This window comes from Poromitra crassiceps (assembly GCF_964638095.1).
Source record: "Poromitra crassiceps genome assembly, chromosome: 27".
Classification (NCBI taxonomy): Eukaryota; Metazoa; Chordata; class Actinopteri; order Beryciformes; family Melamphaidae; genus Poromitra; species Poromitra crassiceps.
Window position 1 is genome coordinate 10,521,527 of NC_139650.1, and position 22,624 is coordinate 10,544,150.

At 45.9% G+C, this 22,624-nt stretch overlaps 1 protein-coding gene across 2 annotated transcripts in view; it reads right to left on the reverse strand.

Moving 5' to 3' along the window:
- Positions 1–463: 463 nt before the first annotated feature.
- LOC310799196 (hematopoietic progenitor cell antigen CD34-like) overlaps positions 464–22,624 on the reverse strand; it is a 45,985-nt gene continuing 23,824 nt past the window's right edge. The window contains exons 2-9 of one of the 2 annotated variants that reach the window (XR_014553807.1): positions 18,328–18,432; positions 17,654–17,889; positions 17,220–17,300; positions 11,444–11,564; positions 9,161–9,213; positions 7,894–8,043; positions 969–2,238; positions 464–864 (exon numbers count right to left, since the gene is read on the reverse strand). Coding sequence is in view for 1 of the 2 variants with exons in the window: in XM_083661763.1 (XP_083517889.1) it covers positions 2,050–2,238; positions 7,894–8,043; positions 9,161–9,213; positions 11,444–11,564; positions 17,220–17,300; positions 17,654–17,889; positions 18,328–18,432 (935 nt within the window). In the remaining variant the exon portion in view is untranslated. Of the gene's footprint in view, positions 865–932; positions 2,239–7,893; positions 8,044–9,160; positions 9,214–11,443; positions 11,565–17,219; positions 17,301–17,653; positions 17,890–18,327; positions 18,433–22,624 lie in introns of those variants that run through there. The other variant, XM_083661763.1, reaches the window with a different exon arrangement.

Here is a 22,624-nt window from a genome sequence, read left to right on the forward strand (position 1 = left end):
TCTGGCAAGCGAGACTAGAGGATGTCTAGGGTAATGCTTTGACTTCATCTGTCATTAAATAGTGGTGTCACGGTGCACCAAGTCACAGGGAGAACAGGCTCGCCCTGTACAGGTGTGTGTATATTCTATGCCGGTGCAATCTACCGTAAATGCTAACATTAACTCATTCATTCATTTAAAGTGTTCATGGCTGGATTAGCTGGGATGCTAAAGGAGCACTATATGCAAATATAGATCGATTCAAAAACCTTAGACATGAATGAGATTGAAACTAATTATGAGCCAGAATATCATATCAATAGGCTAAAAATACATCAAGCATAAACTCAACCGTGACTACTGATTTGTGATTCATGTACGTGTGTATAGTTCCAAAGTTTTCACGTATAAATCTCCAGTTAAATTGAAGACAACATCAGCCAAACACCATAAAATATTGTCAACAATCACAGTTTATGAGGCACACACAGGTATTACGGCACTAACAGAGAAAGCAGGCTATTTACAGTAACGTCATGAAAACAACCAGTTGCTCAAAAGAGAAGCTAAGATACGTTTAATTACCATCGATGTAAAAAAAAGTATTTCATAATAAACAGTTTGATAGAGGAGACAAAGGCAGTCTTGGGAATGCTGACGCACTGCACCCCCCCCCCCCCCCCCCCCCCATTTTAATTATATTTTTAGCAGCCATTTGTTTGACGGCAGCGCTTCACACGAGAGATTGAGTTCACCGGTCTGGTGACACCAAACCTCCACGTCTGTTTTCCTGATTTCCTCAATAAAACATGATACTACTGTGGGTTCAGCATTCCCAAAGACGCAGTGGTAACGTAGCCTGGGTAAACCCAGCCCCCACGTGACCTGCTCTCAGACCTCTGGTTCTCAGTCACTAGGTACACACATAGTGACTGAGAACTCTGAGAGCAGGTCACGTGGGGGCTGGGTTTACCCAGGCTAGTGGTAACGGTCAGTTAAAAAAAAGATAAGCATTTAGCATTTGTAAGAAACTGTACAATACGCTTTCATGTCGAAAGCCCCAAACACAAAACGTAGAAATGTACCTGGTATAGCCTATATCCCAATGGATAGGCAGTGATCAAAGGTAACACGGTTCCAGCATAGGGAAACACAGTTCGAATTGACATAAAACAGCTTAGGCCTACTAGCATTATCTGTGTTCCTCAGTCAAAACGAATGAACATGCTTCTGAAGGTTTCTGAAAGATGGAAAAAAAGAATAATAACACAACAAGCTGTTTTTAACTAAATTGAGGAATGAGTGTATTTTTTTCCTGCAACATGAGAAGTGTCTGATGAGATAAAAAAAACTTGAATTCATACCGTCTAGTCACTCTAGTGTCTAGGTATCCCTTTAAGACATCTCTTTATTGCTAATCTCACACGTTGTCTTGCATTTGTCTTATCTGAGATTCAGGCAAACAAAAGCAAACGGTTCCTTGATCACATGGAAAAATCATTCAAGCAGTGAAGGTCCTTTTTACAACAGTATTAGGAAACTGGTCTCCTCCTCTGCCTGCTGTCATGGCTTCATTGCATCAGGGTTCTGTGGTTCTTCTCATCAGGGATCAACAGCACATGGCCTACTCGACATTACTTTGGTGATTTTGTTCTTGTCCTTTTTTTCTGCAATGATTGTTACTAGAGACCGCAGTCAGGGCAGCTAACAAATCAGCAGCTGGCGCCCCCTGCTGACCTGCCTCTGTCCCAACAGCACAGCGCACACGCTCCTCGCCAGCGGCACCAAAAAAAAACAAAAAAAACAGCGGATCCCAAACTCTTCACATTACAGGCATTGTCGTTATCGTCATCATAGTCATCAGCTTCATCATCGTCATCATCGTCGTCCCAAGGGGTAGGGGTGGGGCGAGGCGGGGCGGGGCTGGGGTGGGGGTGACTCTAAGTTGGGATTGGTGTTGAATGTGTGACAGTGTGCGGACAGTCTCTGAGGCAGCGGAGGTGGTTGGGGTGGTGGAGTGGGTCCCAGTGGGAGACAGGGCGGGGAGGGGTGGTGTCGTCGAGGTGTCCTTCACATCTCCGTGTCGGCCACAGGGCTCTGGGTGGCGGAGTGTCCGTTAGTAGAGGGGGCGGGGTTGGTGCCGTTCTCCGGGGGAGACTCCCCATTGACGGTGGGCTTGTCCAGCGGCTCCTGGGGGAGAGGGGCCACGGACACCAGGGTGTTGGCCTGGTTCTCCTCATCCACCTGGAAAGACTCGGCCTATGGAAGGGACACAGGTCGGTGACACACTGAGATCAGAGCTCAAGTAGGATTAGACAGATTTTAGGTTTAAGTTCTAGGGTGTTTGCACACCTGTAGTTCATTTTCTTTGTTCTGAATCAGGGAGTCATTTGTTACAATGTTGCCTTCACCCCTTGGTTTGGTTTCTTTGCACATAGCAATATTTCTAAGCGGACATAAAATGTAAAATACATTAAGAACAGCATCCACAAGCAACCATTCAGCATTTGCTGTGATTCTCTTGTCTTTACCAGTGTTTCCTGTATGAGCTGAATTCAGTTTGAATGCAAATCAAGGTAGGCTGCGTCAAAACAATATGTTGCTGCATTTGATGGTGTTGTTTTTGATGTGTTGTTTGCAGATGCCTCCATAGAAGCCACACTCTGATGAGTGCCCGAACAGTGACTTCCCCCGCAAACATGATGTTACTGTTCAAATACGAGGAGGCACACTAACAAACATGATGTTACTGTTCAAATACGAGGAGGCACACTAACAAACATGATGTTAATATGAGGAGGCACACTAACAAACATGATGTTAATATGAGGAGGCACACTATGAGGAGGCACACTAACAAACATGATGTTAATATGAGGAGGCACACTAACAAACATGATGTTAATATGAGGAGGCAGACTATGAGGAGGCACACTAACAAACATGATGTTAATATGAGGAGGCACACTATGAGGAGGCACACTAACAAACATGATGTTAATATGAGGAGGCACACTATGAGGAGGCACACTAACAAACATGATGTTAATATGAGGAGGCACACTAACAAACATGATGTTAATATGAGGAGGCAGACTATGAGGAGGCACACTAACAAACATGATGTTAATATGAGGAGGCACACTAACAAACATGATGTTAATATGAGGAGGCACACTATGAGGAGGCACACTAACAAACATGATGTTAATATGAGGAGGCACACTATGAGGAGGCACATTAACAAACATGATGTTAATATGAGGAGGCACACTATGAGGAGGCACACTAACAAACATGATGTTAATATGAGGAGGCACACTATGAGGAGGCACACTAACAAACATGATGTTAATATGAGGAGGCACACTATGAGGAGGCACACTAACAAACATGATGTTAATATGAGGAGGCACACTAACAAACATGATGTTAATATGAGGAGGCACACTAACAAACATGATGTTAATATGAGGAGGCACACTAACAAACATGATGTTAATATGAGGAGGCACACTAACAAACATGATGTTAATATGAGGAGGCACACTATGAGGAGGCACACTAACAAACATGATGTTAATATGAGGAGGCACACTATGAGGAGGCACACTAACAAACATGATGTTAATATGAGGAGGCACACTATGAGGAGGCACACTAACAAACATGATGTTAATATGAGGAGGCAGACTATGAGGAGGCACACTATGAGGAGGCACACTAACAAACATGATGTTAATATGAGGAGGCACACTATGAGGAGGCACACTAACAAACATGATGTTAATATGAGGAGGCACACTAACAAACATGATGTTAATATGAGGAGGCAGACTATGAGGAGGCACACTAACAAACATGATGTTAATATGAGGAGGCACACTAACAAACATGATGTTAATATGAGGAGGCACACTATGAGGAGGCACACTAACAAACATGATGTTAATATGAGGAGGCACACTATGAGGAGGCACATTAACAAACATGATGTTAATATGAGGAGGCACACTATGAGGAGGCACACTAACAAACATGATGTTAATATGAGGAGGCACACTATGAGGAGGCACACTAACAAACATGATGTTAATATGAGGAGGCACACTAACAAACATGATGTTAATATGAGGAGGCACACTAACAAACATGATGTTAATATGAGGAGGCACACTAACAAACATGATGTTAATATGAGGAGGCACACTATGAGGAGGCACATTAACAAACATGATGTTAATATGAAGAGGCACACTATGAGGAGGCACACTAACAAACATGATGTTAATATGAGGAGGCACACTATGAGGAGGCACACTAACAAACATGATGTTAATATGAGGAGGCACACTATGAGGAGGCACACTAACAAACATGATGTTAATATGAGGAGGCACACTATGAGGAGGCACACTAACAAACATGATGTTAATATGAGGAGGCACACTATGAGGAGGCACATTAACAAACATGATGTTAATATGAGGAGGCACACTAACAAACATGATGTTAATATGAGGAGGCACACTATGAGGAGGCACATTAACAAACATGATGTTAATATGAGGAGGCACACTATGAGGAGGCACATTAACAAACATGATGTTAATATGAGGAGGCACACTAACAAACATGATGTTAATATGAGGAGGCACACTAACAAACATGATGTTAATATGAGGAGGCACACTAACAAACATGATGTTAATATGAGGAGGCACACTATGAGGAGGCACATTAACAAACATGATGTTAATATGAGGAGGCACACTATGAGGAGGCACACTAACAAACATGATGTTAATATGAGGAGGCACACTATGAGGAGGCACACTAACAAACATGATGTTAATATGAGGAGGCACACTATGAGGAGGCACACTAACAAACATGATGTTAATATGAGGAGGCACACTATGAGGAGGCACACTAACAAACATGATGTTAATATGAGGAGGCACACTATGAGGAGGCACATTAACAAACATGATGTTAATATGAGGAGGCACACTAACAAACATGATGTTAATATGAGGAGGCACACTATGAGGAGGCACACTATGAGGAGGCACATTAACAAACATGATGTTAATATGAGGAGGCACACTAACAAACATGATGTTAATATGAGGAGGCACACTATGAGGAGGCACACTATGAGGAGGCACACTATGAGGAGGCACACTATGAGGAGGCGTTGGAATGGAAATTGAACTTGTTTGTGTGCATTGTTCCAAAAAAAGCAAGAGCAAAATGTGTTCTTGGTTAACATGGTTTGGCTTTGCAGCAGAAGGGTGTTAGTAAATAATTGCTTTACTCTCGGGAGGTTATCACATGACGTAAGGAAGATGCGTCTATTCGCTGAGCATCCAATCCCAAACCACTTTGTTCAAGTTTGGTTTGGTGAGGTGCGTTAGTCAACCGACGAGAATGTTGAGGTTCATTCCTGATGTCTGTGACAGAGCGACTGATTAAAAAAAAAAACAAGGCACCAAATGAAGGCAGTTCCACATGCTGCTGGGTGCTTTGCCCCATATGAACGCTCTTTCAACATGATGTCATCATATGAACGCTCTTTCAAAATGATGTCATGAGCTTTGTAAGAAATGCACACAACTGAAACCATCTGTGGCCCCCTAGCAAGGGCCTGGTGGCTGGTTGAGTCAGGGTGAATCTGAGAGAGGAAATGGCTTCAAGTTTGACCACAAATTCATACAGAACATGTTTTTTAATAAACCCGTCACCTTATGCAATAATCGACTCAGTGAACCGGATTTTGTAGGACCACAGGATTGTCTTAGTTGAACTATGAGTTGCACTGTCACCAGTCCACAATGACTCAAATAAAGACAAAGAAGTACTGAGTACGAGGTGGCCATGGGCGGAAGTGGCTTGGTAGGTAGAGCAGGTTGTCCACTAATTGTTCTGGATAAAGGAGGTTGATGGTTGAATCCCGGCTCCACCAGTCTACAGTGCGTGTCCAAGTGTTCTTGGGCAAGGTACTGAAGCCCAAATTGCTCCTGATGGTTGCGCGAGCACCCTGCGTGGTAGCCTGCCGCGATCGGTGTGTGAATGGGTGAATGTAGGCATTGTAAAGTGCAATATAAATGCAATCCATTTACTGAAGAATACAATACAGGGGAGAAATAGACCCAGGAGGGATATCGGTTATGCAGCCAGGGTTTCTACCATTAAATGGACCCAGGAGGGATATCAGTTATGCAGCCAGGGTCTCTACCCTTACTGCAGATACTATACATTTGACTCAAGGTAGATGATGACCGTGAATGCCTGTGATGTCAAAACAACAGACTTGTTCAAACTATTGCATGCATGTAGTTGTCCTCTTTCTGTTTTCTGGAATAGTCTCCAGGGATTTCTTGACACCTTCCTCTTAACTCATTGAGTGCCAGCCACTTTTGGAGAACGGACGCTCCCAGTGCCAGAGTTTCAGAGCTTTTTTCAGTGATTTCTCGAGGCCCACAGAATATTGTGTGATATTACTATGTAAACAATGAACACGCAAAAAGAACGATGAGACTCTTTTCTATCATCAGCAAAAACAGGTTTATTGATATCATTTTCCGTTCTTTAGTTATCAGCCGGAGAAGATAGCTTGATTTAACAAAAAAGAGCAGTTTTTTTCTAGAAGCTGAGATAATGGCCCTTTTGTGAAATTAAACATTTCAAACACATCACTGACTCTGAAGCTAATTTTCTGATGTAGTCACACCTCAAAAATAATTTCCTTCAATAAAACAGTGAAGGCCAGGGAATTTTGTTTGGCAGAATAATATTTTTAGCTGCAACCAGCAGCGCTGGCCCCTGCGTGCGCTGCTGGTTGCAGCTTCTTGCTGATCTTGATTTGCTGCTGGTGGGCATCGGATATTCTGGCTTGCGTTTGCCAACCCTGTCCTGCTGCCTGGGTCTGTCTGGGTCAGTGTTGTGTGCTGCTCTGCGTCCCCCCCCCCCCCCCGCCCCGCCCCGCCTCAACTGCACACTCCTCCTTATGGGAGGTGGCTCTCTGCTGAGTTTGCTCTGCACTGTGAAGGGTGCGCGTCGGCGACATCCAGCTTTTTCCGCGTGTGTTTGTCACCGGCTACTACTGTATGCTTCCAGTTGAGAATAATAACGGCTGATCATGCGAATGGGCTGTCGGCGACAGCCTGTCGCAGCGGACATGGAGGAGCTCAATTGTGGGAGCAGATTGGCTGCTGCCTGCTGCAGGCACATCTAACGTTAAAACACTTCATGCATATCGATGCATACGGATGCGATGCGATTTCCGTTTCCCCAACGACTTATTCTCTGTTTTTCTCTGCCTTTCTGTTAACCTGGAGAGCACTGTCGCCACCTAAGGGTTCTGTAAAATAGGTTATAGACCTCCAATAGCTATAATATTTGTACAGGAGAGGCAGAAGGCTTTGATCGACGCCCCACCATCAAAAAACGCAATTGACGAACATGTCCGTCCTTGGCACTCTACGTTACTATTTGAAATGACGAACATGTCCATCCATGGCACTCAATGAGTTAAAACAGAAGCTTCGACACCTATCAGGCCTACTGATTTTAAAACAGAAGCTTCGACACCTATCAGGCCTACTGATTTTAAAACAGAAGCTTCGACACCTATAAGGCCTACTGATTTTAAAAAAGAAGCTTCGACACCTATCAGGCCTACTGATTTTAAAACAGAAGCTTCGACACCTATAAGGCCTACTGATTTTAAAACAGAAGCTTCGACACCTATCAGGCCTACTGATTTTAAAACAGAAGCTTCGACACCTATCAGGCCTACTGATTTTAAAACAGAAGCTTCGACACCTATAAGGCCTACTGATTTTTGAGAAACATCGGCTTAGTTGGCAGATTTGGCTGCGACACACACACTTCCACCAACCCACTCACCAGTCGGACTCCCTTGGAGCTCTTGCGGTGGGTCTTCAGGTAGTATCCAGCTACCAGCAGAGCAGCCAGCAGCAGGCCGGTCAGCAGCAGGGAGACCAGCACCAGCTTGGAGTTCTTCCCCCAGCGAGGAACGGCCTCTTCCACATCGATCTGACGGGAACAAGGACGCAAACAGGTTGTCACATTTCAGTCAAGTGTCTAAAGTAAAAGTGCTGTTGAGAATCAGCACAACACGCTGTACTGTATGGCCTGCAAAACACATCGAAACAAGAGAAGTTGCCTCATGCCATGTGAAGATCTACTCTACAGTGTGTACCGTATATCATTGTTTTGATGGCAGAAGGAAACCTTTAGCTACATCATCGCTGTTTATCAAGGGTGGACGTTATAAAACACAGACCAGCCCAACGCTTCTGTTTGCACAGATGTGTCTACAGAGCGGGCAGTTTCCTCTGCCACCACACACAATGACACAATGATGCCGCTGAGCCGACCAGACGACTGTGGCCAGTATAATGAGCCGAGCGGCTGGCTGGAACACCAGTTACTATCGGCTATAATAAGAGATGTCAGGAGGAAGGCAGAGTGTTTGTGATGGTGCAGAGACACAAGGGGGCGACAGATGGAGGTAACACCCAGAACCATAGTGTACAGTATTCCCACGGGGGAAGACCAAATGGATTGCAGCTGTTTGTGGGTTTTTTTTTGTTTGTCACATCGACCGTCTTCCTGGCAGCTTGGAGTCTGTGGGAAAGCCTGTGTTCATACTGGAACTGAAGGAGTCTTTTCCCCCTCGTTTCTCTCCCTGTCTGCTGAGATGATGAGTCAAACCTGTCTGCTGAGATGATGAGTCCAACCTGTCTGCTCAGATGATGAGTCAAACGTATCATATGGACTATATGATAGAGCAGTGGTTCTCAATGCGGGGTCTGGACTATATGATAGAGCAGTGGTTCTCAATGCGGGGTCTGGACTATATGATAGAGCAGTGGTTCTCAATGCGGGGTCTGGACTATATGATAGAGCAGTGGTTCTCAATGCGGGGTCTGGACTATATGATAGAGCAGTGGTTCACAATGCGGGGTCTGGACTATATGATAGAGCAGTGGTTCTCAATGATAGAGCAGTGGTTCTCAATGCAGGGTCTGGACTATATGATAGAGCAGTGGTTCTCAATGCGGGGTCTGGACTATATGATAGAGCAGTGGTTCCCAATGCGGGGTCTGGACCATTATGACCATACTTATTGGGTTGAGTGTTTCTGTACCTTATCTTTGATGTTGTCGTTGTTGAACTTGTCAGCCATACCTGCAGGGTCATCTGCAAAGAAGAAGAAAGAGGGGTTGGCTTATGGTTTTCCTTGATTGAATGAATGAAAGAATGAATGAATGAATGAATGAATGACGTATTTATTTGTCCGTTAGGAACATCGTTCTGTACATCATCGTCTTGCAGTTTTGTTAATAGGGGAGAGGGGTTATGGTTATTAGAAACAGGGGATCTAAAACAGTACAAAAACAGGTAAAAGGCCTTAATTATTATAGGCTGTTACTTAGGCTGTACGTTAAAAACATTACCAACAAATTGCAAGACCATGAAGACTTCTACATACGGTACTGTCCAGATACAAGGCTGTCCAGATACAAGACTGTGACTAACCTACATACTGTCCAGATACAAGGCTGTGACTAACCTTCTACATACTGTCCAGATACAAGGCTGTGACTAACCTTCTACATACTGTCCAGATACAAGGCTGTGACTAACCTTCTACATACTGTCCAGATACAAGACTGTGACTAACCTACATAGTGTCCAGATACAAGACTGTGACTAACCTACATACTGTCCAGATACAAGGCTGTGACTAACCTTCTACATACTGTCCAGATACAAGGCTGTGACTAACCTTCTACATACTGTCCAGATACAAGGCTGTGACTAACCTTCTACATACTGTCCAGATACAAGGCTGTGACTAACCTACATACTGTCCAGATACAAGGCTGTGACTAACCTTCTACATACTGTCCAGATACAAGACTGTGACTAACCTACATACTGTCCAGATACAAGGCTGTGACTAACCTTCTACATACTGTCCAGATACAAGGCTGTGACTAACCTACATACTGTCCAGATACAAGGCTGTGACTAACCTTCTACATACTGTCCAGATACAAGACTGTGACTAACCTACATACTGTCCAGATACAAGGCTGTGACTAACCTAGCCCCTTTCGGAACTGCTAACCTAGCTAACGCTACGCAGTCCCTTATTAGTACACCGCCGAAGTAGCGTCCACAGGTCGCTCCGTCTGCTAAATCTTTCAAACTACTCGATAAAGTTTCACAAATGAAATTTCAAATGTACTTACGGAGCGAAAAGGGTTGTGTGAACCTCGGCGCATGGTGTTGAAACAATAGCGCCACTAATAAACATGTTTAATCCCTCACTGAAACCCCGGTGTCATTTCCTCAAAATGAATCAGTGACAAACACTCGTCTTCTTCTGCGCTGCTGGGGCCGGAAGTGATAGCGAGCGCTATGGTTGCTATGCGCACCACCCATGACAGCAAGTACATTTGAAATTTCATTTGCGAAACTTTATCGAGTAGTTTGAAAGATTTAGCAGACGGAGCGACCTGTGGACGCTACTTCGGCGGTGTACTAATAAGGGACTGCGTAGCGTTAGCTAGGTTAGCAGTTCCGAAAGGGGCTATGACTAACCTACATACTGTCCAGATACAAGGCTGTGACTAACCTACATACTGTCCAGATACAAGGCTGTGACTAACCTACATACTGTCCAGATACAAGACTGTGACTAACCTACATAGTGTCCAGATACAAGACTGTGACTAACCTACATACTGTCCAGATACAAGGCTGTGACTAACCTACATACTGTCCAGATACAAGACTGTGACTAACCTTCTACATACTGTCTAGATACAAGGCTGTGACTAACCTTCTACATACTGTCCAGATACAAGGCTGTGACTAACCTTCTACATACTGTCCAGATACAAGGCTGTGACTAACCTACATACTGTCCAGATACAAGCCTGTGACTAACCTTCTACATACTGTCCAGATACAAGGCTGTGACTAACCTTCTACATACTGTCCAGATACAAGGCTGTGACTAACCTTCTACATACTGTCCAGATACAAGGCTGTGACTAACCTACATACTGTCCAGATACAAGACTGTGACTAACCTTCTACATACTGTCCAGATACAAGGCTGTGACTAACCTTCTACATACTGTCCAGATACAAGGCTGTGACTAACCTTCTACATACTGTCCAGATACAAGGCTGTGACTAACCTACATACTGTCCAGATACAAGACTGTGACTAACCTACATACTGTCCAGATACAAGACTGTGACTAACCTACATAGTGTCCAGATACAAGACTGTGACTAACCTACATACTGTCCAGATACAAGGCTGTGACTAACCTTCTACATACTGTCCAGATACAAGGCTGTGACTAACCTTCTACATACTGTCCAGATCAGATACAAGGCTGTGACTAACCTTCTACATACTGTCCAGATACAAGGATTTGGTTAGAGTTGTCATCCTGGAAGACGTCCAGTTTACAGTCTTCTCCACACAGCTCTTGCAGAACACTGGCAATCTTGGACCTGGTTTCTTCCTGTCAGGGGACCAAAAACAAAGCACAATGAATATTGGAACATTTATCATTTCACAGCCCATGAAAAAGATCTTTGGTTACTCTTCCTATTCATTATAACTGATAATAACTTACAGTCTGTCAACTTGTGTACACAGCTGTTTGTTTGTCATCGCTGACTCAGCATGAATCTACTGAAGTCGACGAGTCATAGATCCATGGAAACACACACGCTAATCCAAAGCAGTGTTGGGCAGTTACTTAGTTACAGTAATTGTATTACTTTCCCCAGTAACTAGTAATGTAAGGGATTACAACTTCCAAAAAGTAATTATAGTACAGTTACTAATCCAAGTAAGTTAACTAAGTTACTGCATTGCACCACATGAGATTGGTCTTGTTATGTGAGGCTTCAGCATTTCCACAATGTGACTAGTTTTTGTCCTAGGTAGGCAAAGAAATGAAAAGTATGCAGTTTGACTGATGTTAATTCCTCCCTTTAAGGTTAATTATAGTTCCAATCAAGTGGATTCAGTTCTAAAGGGAGCTAGCTAAACAGGTTGTATGTCACTTTTTCGGAAGGGAGGGTTGCGAAAGTAATATAATGTAATGAGTAACTAATTACTTTTGATACCAAGTAAAGTAATTTAATTGCTAGCAATCATCTCCCTGCAAACCCCTCCCCCTCCTTAACTATCACCGTCCTTGAGTACTTCTCCAACCCTCTCCCCTTCATCTCTCCTCCTCTGTGTCCTCATAGTCTTCCCTTAACTCAGATCACATCACAGCCTAGTGTAGCTCTTCCCTTAACTCAGATCACATCACAGCCTAGTGTAGCTCTTCCCTTAACTCAGATCACATCACAGCCTAGCATAGCTCTTCCCTTAACTCAGATCACATTACAGCCTAGTGTAGCTCTTCCCTTAAGTCAGATCACATCACATCCTAGTGTAGCTCTTCCCTTAAGTCAGATCACATCACAGCCTAGTGTAGCTCTTACCTTAACTCAGATCACATCACAGCCTAGCGTAGCTCTTACCTTAACTCAGATCACATCACAGCCTAGCGTAGCTCTTCCCTTAACTCAGATCACATCACAGCCTAGCATAGCTCTTCCCTTAACTCAGATCACATCACAGCCTAGTGTAGCTCTTCCCTTAACTCAGATCACATCACAGCCTAGTGTAGCTCTTCCCTTAACTCAGATCACATCACAGCCTAGTGTAGCTCTTCCCTTAACTCAGATCACATCACAGCCTAGCATAGCTCTTCCCTTAACTCAGATCACATCACAGCCTAGCATAGCTCTTCCCTTAACTCAGATCACATCACAGCCTAGCATAGCTCTTCCCTTAACTCAGATCACATCACAGCCTAGCGTAGCTCTTCCCTTAACTCAGATCACATCACAGCCTAGCGTAGCTCTTCCCTTAACTCAGATCACATCACAGCCTAGCGTAGCTCTTCCCTTAACTCAGATCACATCACAGCCTAGCATAGCTCTTCCCTTAACTCAGATCACATCACAGCCTAGCATAGCTCTTCCCTTAACTCAGATCACATCACAGCCTAGTGTAGCTCTTACCTTAACTCAGATCACATCACAGCCTAGCGTAGCTCTTCCCTTAAGTCAGATCACATCACAGCCTAGTGTAGCTCATCCCTTAACTCAGATCACATCACAGCCTAGTGTAGCTCTTACCTTAACTCAGATCACATCACAGCCTAGCGTAGCTCTTCCCTTAAGTCAGATCACATCACAGCCTAGCGTAGCTCTTCCCTTAACTCAGATCACATCACAGCCTAGTGTAGCTCTTCCCTTAACTCAGATCACATCACAGCCTAGCGTAGCTCGATCTTCCCGCAGGGTACTTTTATTCAAAGTCAAACGGCTGCAGCAGCCCTTGGTTGGACAGCTGGCTTGCTGACAGGACTGCTTCGCTGCGGGCCAGAGAAAGTCACCTCCATCCAGATCTGTGCAGCTATTTCAATTATCTGGCCTTCGTGTATGATCACTCTCTGGGCTTTTGTTTACGTGACATTTTGGTCACAATATTTGGTCTGCCACCAAGAAGTTTCCCAAACACTGCTCCAGAGACGGTAGACGGTAGTGCGAGATATCATCAAGTCCGACTTTATTTACTGCTCCATTACCCTTGTATGCAGTATCTCAGATCAGATCAGAGGAAATGCAGACGCCAGGACAGCACATTTAGCTGTGGAGGACAGTTCCTGCCCCGCACTGCAGCAACCATCCACTCCTCCAACAACATCCACGTCCAACCCTGCAGCCCCTCTGCCTTTCAGTCCTCCACACGACACGCCCACATAGCTGTGATTCCTGCTAACCTCACAGCCACCAGACACAGTGAGGACTCTATACACCAGCCTCCACCCAGACACAGTGAGGACTCTATATGCCTCCACCCAGACACAGTGAGGACTCTATGCCTCCACCCAGACACAGTGAGGACTCTATATGCCTCCACCCAGACACAGTGAGGACTCTATGCCTCCACCCAGACACAGTGAGGACTCTATACGCCTCCACCCAGACACAGTGAGGACTCTATACACCAGCCTCCACCCAGACACAGTGAGGACTCTATATGCCTCCACCCAGACACAGTGAGGACTCTATGCCTCCACCCAGACACAGTGAGGACTCTATGCCTCCACCCAGACACAGTGAGGACTCTATACGCCTCCACCCAGACACAGTGAGGACTCTATACGCCTCCACCCAGACACAGTGAGGACTCTATACGCCTCCACCCAGACACAGTGAGGACTCTATACGCCTCCACCCAGACACAGTGAGGACTCTATACGCCTCCACCCAGACACAGTGAGGACTCTATATGCCTCCACCCAGACACAGTGAGGACTCTATATGCCTCCACCCAGACACAGTGAGGACTCTATACACCTCCACCCAGACACAGTGAGGACTCTATGCCTCCACCCAGACACAGTGAGGACTCTATACGCCTCCACCCAGACACAGTGAGGACTCTATACGCCTCCACCCAGACACAGTGAGGACTCTATATGCCTCCACCCAGACACAGTGAGGACTCTATACGCCTCCACCCAGACACAGTGAGGACTCTATACACCTCCACCGAGACACAGTGAGGACTCTATACGCCTCCACCCAGACACAGTGAGGACTCTATACACCTCCACCCAGACACAGTGAGGACTCTATACGCCTCCACCCAGACACAGTGAGGACTCTATACGCCTCCACCCAGACACAGTGAGGACTCTATATGCCTCCACCCAGACACAGTGAGGACTCTATACGCCTCCACCCAGACACAGTGAGGACTCTATACACCAGCCTCCACCCAGACACAGTGAGGACTCTATATGCCTCCACCCAGACACAGTGAGGACTCTATGCCTCCACCCAGACACAGTGAGGACTCTATATGCCTCCACCCAGACACAGTGAGGACTCTATACACCTCCACCCAGACACAGTGAGGACTCTATATGCCTCCACCCAGACACAGTGAGGACTCTATACGCCTCCACCCAGACACAGTGAGGACTCTATGCCTCCACCCAGACACAGTGAGGACTCTATACACCAGCCTCCACCCAGACACAGTGAGGACTCTATACACCTCCACCCAGACACAGTGAGGACTCTATATGCCTCCACCCAGACACAGTGAGGACTCTATACACCTCCACCCAGACACAGTGAGGACTCTATACACCTCCACCCAGACACAGTGAGGACTCTATATGCCTCCACCCAGACACAGTGAGGACTCTATATGCCTCCACCCAGACACAGTGAAGACTCTATATGCCTCCACCCAGACACAGTGAAGACTCTATACGCCTCCACCCAGACACAGTGAAGACTCTATATGCCTCCACCCAGACACAGTGAGGACTCTATATGCCTCCACCCAGACACAGTGAAGACTCTATATGCCTCCACCCAGACACAGTGAGGACTCTATATGCCTCCACCCAGACACAGTGAAGACTCTATATGCCTCCACCCAGACACAGTGAAGACTCTATATGCCTCCACCCAGACACAGTGAGGACTCTATATGCCTCCACCCAGACACAGTGAGGCCTCTATACACCTCCACCCAGACACAGTGAGGACTCTATACGCCTCCACCCAGACACAGTGAGGACTCTATATGCCTCCACCCAGACACAGTGAGGACTATATACGCCTCCACCCAGACACAGTGAGGACTGTAATAGTCACTGTGTTTCACTGGCTTCCATGTTTCAGAGGCATCAGAGGTGTAATAGTCACTGCTGCCTTTTAATGGGAATGAGAATTCTCTGCTGAACTCGTGTAGCAAGCTGGTGGCAAACTGGGAATGGCCTCCTCTAGAAACTATTTTCCTTTCTACTGCTCTGTGTGTGTGTGTGTGTGTGTGTGTGTGTGTGTGTGTGTGTGTGTGTGTGTGTGTGTGAGAGAGAGAGAGAGAGAGAGCGAGAGAGAGAGAACATAGCCCCTCTAAGCTTCTTTACCACCTTCTCTATTTTGTATGAACTCATTGAGTGCCAGCCACTTTTGGAGAACGGACGCTCCCAGTGCCAGAGTTTCAGAGCGTTTTCAGTGATTTCTCGAGGCCCACAGAATATTGTGTGATATTACTATGTAAACACCGAACACGCACAAAGAACGAGGAGACTATTGTATCATCAGCAAAAAAAAGTTTATTGATACCATTTTCCGTTCTTTAGTTATGAGCCGGAGAAGATAGGTTGTTTTGAGCAAAAACAGGCGTTTCAAATTAGAAGCTGAGATATTCCACCTTTTGTGAAATGAACCATTTCAAGCACATTCACTGAGTCTGAAGCTAATATTTTCTGATGTAGTGACGTGGTGTAGATGTGTGGTGCCCTGCGTGCCCCACCCCCCTCTCCTCCTCCCCACACTAACACACAGCCTCACGCACCCACGTCTATTTTCGGAGTGCTCCGTTTTTGTGCGCCGGCTCCCAGCGCGACACGGAAAAGCCAAACCGGACTGCTGAGAATGGTTTGGCCCTTCGGCGTCGGGTGCTGCTTTTCTGGCGGCTAATCGTGTGGAGAAACTATACAGCAGAGACAGAGAGGCTCAGTTGTGGGCACGGATTCGCGCCCACAACTGTTCGCAGCCAACGTCAGCTCCAGCCAGAGCCATCTATATGGCTCTGGCTGCAGCATGAGCGGTTTCTCTTTCATCACGGGGCTTTTTCCTGCTGTTTTCCTGACCTTTCTCTAATCTGGAGAGCACTGTCGCCACCTAATGGGTCTGTAAAATAGGTTATACACCTTCAATAGCTCCCATATTTTTATAGGAGATGTAAGAGGCTTTGATCCACGTCCCACCGTCAAAAAACGCAATTGACGACTTTAGTCGTCTTTGGCACTCTACGTTAGTATTTGAATTGACGAACATACTCGTCCTTGGCACTCAATGAGTTAATTGTAAATACATCTAATTGTATCTATCTTTCAGCTGCCTTTGCATGTGAGCCAGAAGAAGGCAGACGGTAAGCCCGGCCTACGGAAGGCAGACGGTAATTCAGCCTACGGACTGCTATATGCCAATAAAGTACTACTACTACTACAAAGAAGAAACAGGCAGACGGTAAGCAGGCAAAGAAGAAACAGGCAGGCGTCGGCCATGTCTGAACTTACACAGGTGGAGGAGGCCTTGAGTTTCAGACTCACGGCATCTTTGTCTTGGACAGCCTCTTTGGTGACACACATGACATCAGCCTGTGGGGAGAAAGCATATTAATCATCCCATCAGTCCTGAGAGGGAACAGCACCTCCTACTGGTCCTCCAACACCGCTTCCAGCACCAGATGGTCTCCCATCCAAGGACTAACCGGAATCAGACCTGCTTAGCTTCTCCAGCAAGCCAGCGACTTAACATAGGTGCTGCTTTGCTTCAACTGCTTTCTTTCAACTCCAGTTTATAGCGGATGTAATCATCTTCTTTTTGTTTTCTTTACCCGAGGAATAAACATCAGCACGGGCTTTGCCGCCCCCTACAGTACATCTACAGACAAACACAGTACATTCATTCATGACAGACTGGAGGATTTGAAGCGACTGCGTTATCTCACCTGTGTGTCGCTGGGGCCGTCCCCCCTGCTGGGCTGAGGTGCCTGGGTCACCGGCTCCACCACGATGATGGGTTCCAGAGTCAGCGTCTGAACCGTGAAGAAGCCTCCCTCCTCCTGGCCGGTGGCACCGTCCTCCCCAGCCTCCCCTGCCTCCTCTGGGCCTGGAGCTGCCGTGGTCACGTCAGGAAGGTCCACAGCAGGGAAAATATTCACCTGGCCTTGTGGTTCATCTGTCTCTGAGAAGACAATTGAACTTATATGGTTAGTTTGTTAGCTTCCTTACACACACACACACACACACACACACACACACACACACACACACACACACACACACACACACACACACACACACACACAGTATATATATATATATATAGATAGATAGATAGATAGATAGATAGATAGATAGATAGATAGATATATATAGATATAGATATATATAGATAGATATATATATATTATATAGATAGATAGATAGATAGATAGATAGATAGATAGATAGATAGATAGATAGATAGATAGATTGGAGCTTTCACTTGGATTCATCACTCTATTTCATAGCAAGTACACTTGGTGTATACTGTGGGCACTCAATCAATCTGAGTAGAACCAAACCAAGCTTCTTGTAAACCAAATCTCAATGAAATGTGGCACAAGTCAGTGTTTCTTACCAGGAGTTTCGGTTGTTGGAACCATGTCTCCACGTATGAATTCCATCACCTTCACGTATGGCTCAGTGCCCGTGTAGACCTCCAGCTCATCTGCCACCACGCCAGCTGGAGAAGCACAATCAGGGGGGTCAGTTCATTTGCCAAGCACACTAAATAAATATACAGGGATCTGTCTTGGTGACATAACATCTACACACTGTAGTAGGCTAACATCATTCCATGCTTCTATCATGCAAGACTGATATCCTCCTGTCTTGCATTATAAGGCTTGGTGGTAAAGCTTGGTGGTAAGCTGCTGTTGTCTGGTATGACATGCTCCATCTGTCATTTCCCTTCTCAGTCACGTATTCAACTCTTTCCACATTTGCCTTGATGTCTCAATTTGTAAATCTCCATTAAGCGGCATCGCGTGTGCAAAGAACCTCTTCTTAGCATCGGTTTATCAAGATTCAAGATTCAATAGTTTATTGCCATATCAATTAAAAATGGATTGGAATTGGTCTTGGCATAATGCTCAAACGGACAAAACAATCACAGTGACAGACTATGAAAGACAGACGATACAACTACACATCTGTTGCAACGTATAAAAAGTAAAAGAACATGCAATCAAGAATAACTGTAGAGTGCAAAACAGTGAACAGTGCAGAGTAGGCACAGGCGGCTAGTGCAATAAAAAAAAGTGTATGATGCATTAAAGTGTCTGGTGCATTAAAAGACTAGGGGGTCAAATTAAATTGGGGTCGTGAACTGAACTGAGGAGGAGTTAGCTTCAGGGTACGAGCTGTTACGCAGACGCAGACTATCTTCGATAGTGATCTTCGCTTTGATATCTGATCACTGATAGTGATCAAGCCACGCCCCCCGCGTCGTCTGGCTTCACCCACCCCCTGGGGGAAGCCGTTTCATTGGCTGCGTTTGTGCTCCAGAAGACCATTTTTTTTGCAGTGGGGCGCGCAATCACTCACTTAATAGGTTACTTCAATGGCCTGACCTTAAATCAGTTAGGACCCAGCACTGCGGAACTGGCTGTATAATTAATAACCCGGTGGTGGGCTAACTCCCTGCACAGCCTGAGCAAATAAACTCTCCCTCAGTCTAAAAGTCCTGGTGCCGCCAGCCAAAAGCTCTGACCTCCGGTACCGTCCCACTGGGGCGGTACCGTCCCACTGGGGCGGGTGCTATGAGCTCCGCAGGGAAATCTGTCCGATAATGGCAGACATGTGAGCTATGCAACAGAACAGGGTCAAAGAGCATCTGCAAATTCCTCTGTTCTTTTTGTTGTTATTATTATTATTATTGTGAACATGGTTCACCAGAAGGGTGGGGTTCACTGTATCAGCACAATTAAGCCCCGCCTCTTTTCAGGACCTAGCTCGACTTCCACCTGAACTCGACACTAAATCAGAGTTTATGTTTTAGGCTTTTTTCAACCTTTATAATGGAGTCAGCCTAGAGTGTGTGATGTCACAATTCACTCTAGCTGACTTTACAGGCTGCCGTGCCGTTATAAAGGTTGAAAAAAGCACAACATGTACACTGTGATTTCTCAAAAAGTACAAAAGATATCTGAAAGAGTAATAAAGTATGATAAAGTATGAGGGTGGCCTGTTTCTAGTTTGAATGGAGTTTCTAGCTTTAGAGTTCAAAGAGGGTGTGGTTTGAACAGTCATCCCATAGACTAGTAGAACAGCTAAGGGGAAAGTTGACCTAGGCCCTGAAAATGGGCGGGGCTTAAGAAAGGTCAATTCTGATCGTTTCAGGTACAGTTCTCATTCACAGAGAAGTGTAGGCTCCTAAATCCAACTTCCAAATACATTCCTGTGATTGTGTGTTTGCTACTCACACACTCATGTTTTATGTCTCACACTCCACACATCTGGCCTGGATAAACATGTGAAACAGATACGCAGGCTAAAGCAAACGCTGACAATGATTTGCTAATACTGTTTGACCCTGCAGGTCTGCTCTGCCAGCAGATACATCCGATCGGCAATACGTCATTTTTTGTAGGCGGCTAACTAACTGGCGGCACATGTTCCCGCCCCCTTTTAGGGGGAAAACACAAGCCTTGCCCCGTTGACTTCAATGTAAAATAGCACCAAGTAAAAAGATGATAGAAAAATAACAGAATCAATCTCGTTTATTAATGACCCCAAAACACCATGACATGACAATATATTACAACTCGTCTGGCCATAGAATGGGCAAGATACATCGGGAATATTATTTTTGACCCATCTAAAATGATGTCATATGTGACGTTCTTTTTTTTGGGGGGCGCTTTGAGCACCACAAGCCGAGTGCCACCAGTTCCATTATATACGAAAGAAGGCAGACCTCTCTATGGCTGATGTCTCCAAAACTTTGCAACTCACACCAAAACGAGATGGATAGCGCTACAGGTAAGAGGGAATATATTATATATATATATGGGGGGGGGGGGGGCTGTCCCTTTAAAGTCTTTGTATGAGCATCAGCTTGGAGGATCATAAAGCAATTCCTAGATCTTGAGCTCAGTAAGAAATATCATTTATCTTTATTTAATAAACTGCTAATGTGAGGTAGCTCGTAGCTCAAATGGCCGGGGTTTTCGCCCAAACAGCATCAATTATCGCCCTAATGGGATGAACTCATGCAGAGTGTGAGAGCTCTTGGGTGTGCACATATTGAGACATAAGTCCCACGTGGCCTCTGTAGTGATAGGGGCGTTAGGTCATGGATCTTATTACTGTAGATAACAGATTGTCAGACCCACAGACGACCACGTCATGACGTTAATATGTGCTTTGATATGCAACATATCTGCCTCAGTCTCAGCTTCTTCTAAAGATGCTGCCGTTTCAGTGTGAAGTAAATCAGGTGCAAAGTAAGGCACCAGTAGGATACACAAAATACATGTGGGTGAATAAAGCCCTGAAACGTGTGGGCGAAATTACTTTCCATCTAGCCTGTTAAACCGCTGAAAGCACTGATTAAGTGTACTGCTCAAAGGTGCCAGAGGATGATGCTATTGAAAACATCAGTTTAGTTTTTCCAAAATAGTCCATTTTGGATTATGTAATATAGGCCATTATGCCATTTTCCATGAGGGAATCCTACGACTTTCAGGTAAGTGTCCTTGATAACATAACGTTACAGCACTAAACCAGCCTCTGATAGGATTTCTTTTGGCATTATTTATGCGCAATTCCACTAAGCTACGTACAGCGAGCTAAGCTACGTACAGCGAGCTAAGCTACGTACAGCGAGCTATTTCCAAGTGGTGAAAATCCCGATAAGTAGCAGGACACATTTGATCTCCTGTGATTGATGTGAGCACAAACTGTCGTCAGCAAGTGAAAATGAGCATGACGTCTTTATTGCTGCCATTTGCTCGTGTCAACTGGCAACGGAATGATCCAGAAAGCCAAACCAGAATACCCAGCATGCATTCACATTACCTCCCTCCCTCCCTCCCTCCTCTCTCCCTCTCTCTCTCTCTCAGCAGCATTACCTCCCTCCCTCCCCTCCCTCCTCTCTCCCTCTCTCTCTCTCTCAGCAGCATTACCTCCCTCCCTCCCTCCCTCCCCTCCCTCCTCTCTCCCTCTCTCTCTCTCAGTCTCAGCAGCATTACCTCCCTCCCTCCCTCCCCCTCCCTCCCTCCTCTCTCTCTCTCTCTCTCTCTCTCAGCAGCATTACCTCCCTCCCTCCCCCTCCCTCCCTCCTCTCTCTCTCTCTCTCAGCAGCATTACCTCCCTCCCTCCCTCCCCCTCCCTCCCTCCTCTCTCTCTCTCTCTCTCTCTCTCAGCAGCATTACCTCCCTCCCTCCCCCTCCCTCCCTCCTCTCTCCCTCTCTCTCTCTCTCAGCAGCATTACCTCCCTCCCTCCCTCCCTCCTCTCTCCCTCTCTCTCTCTCTCAGCAGCATTACCTCCCTCCCTCCCCCTCCCTCCTCTCTCCCTCTCTCTCTCTCAGTCTCAGCAGCATTACCTCCCTCCCCCTCCCTCCCTCCTCTCTCTCTCTCTCTCTCTCTCTCAGCAGCATTACCTCCCTCCCTCCCCCTCCCTCCCTCCTCTCTCTCTCTCTCTCTCCCTCAGCAGCATTACCTCCCTCCCTCCCTCCCTCCTCTCTCCCTCTCTCTCTCTCTCAGCAGCATTACCTCCCTCCCTCCTCTCTCTCTCTCTCTCTCTCAGCAGCATTACCTCACTCCCTCCCTCCCTCCCTCCTCTCTCTCTCTCTCTCTCAGCAGCATTACCTCACTCCCTCCCTCCCTCCCTCCTCTCTCTCTCCCTCTCTCTCTCTCAGCAGCATTACCTC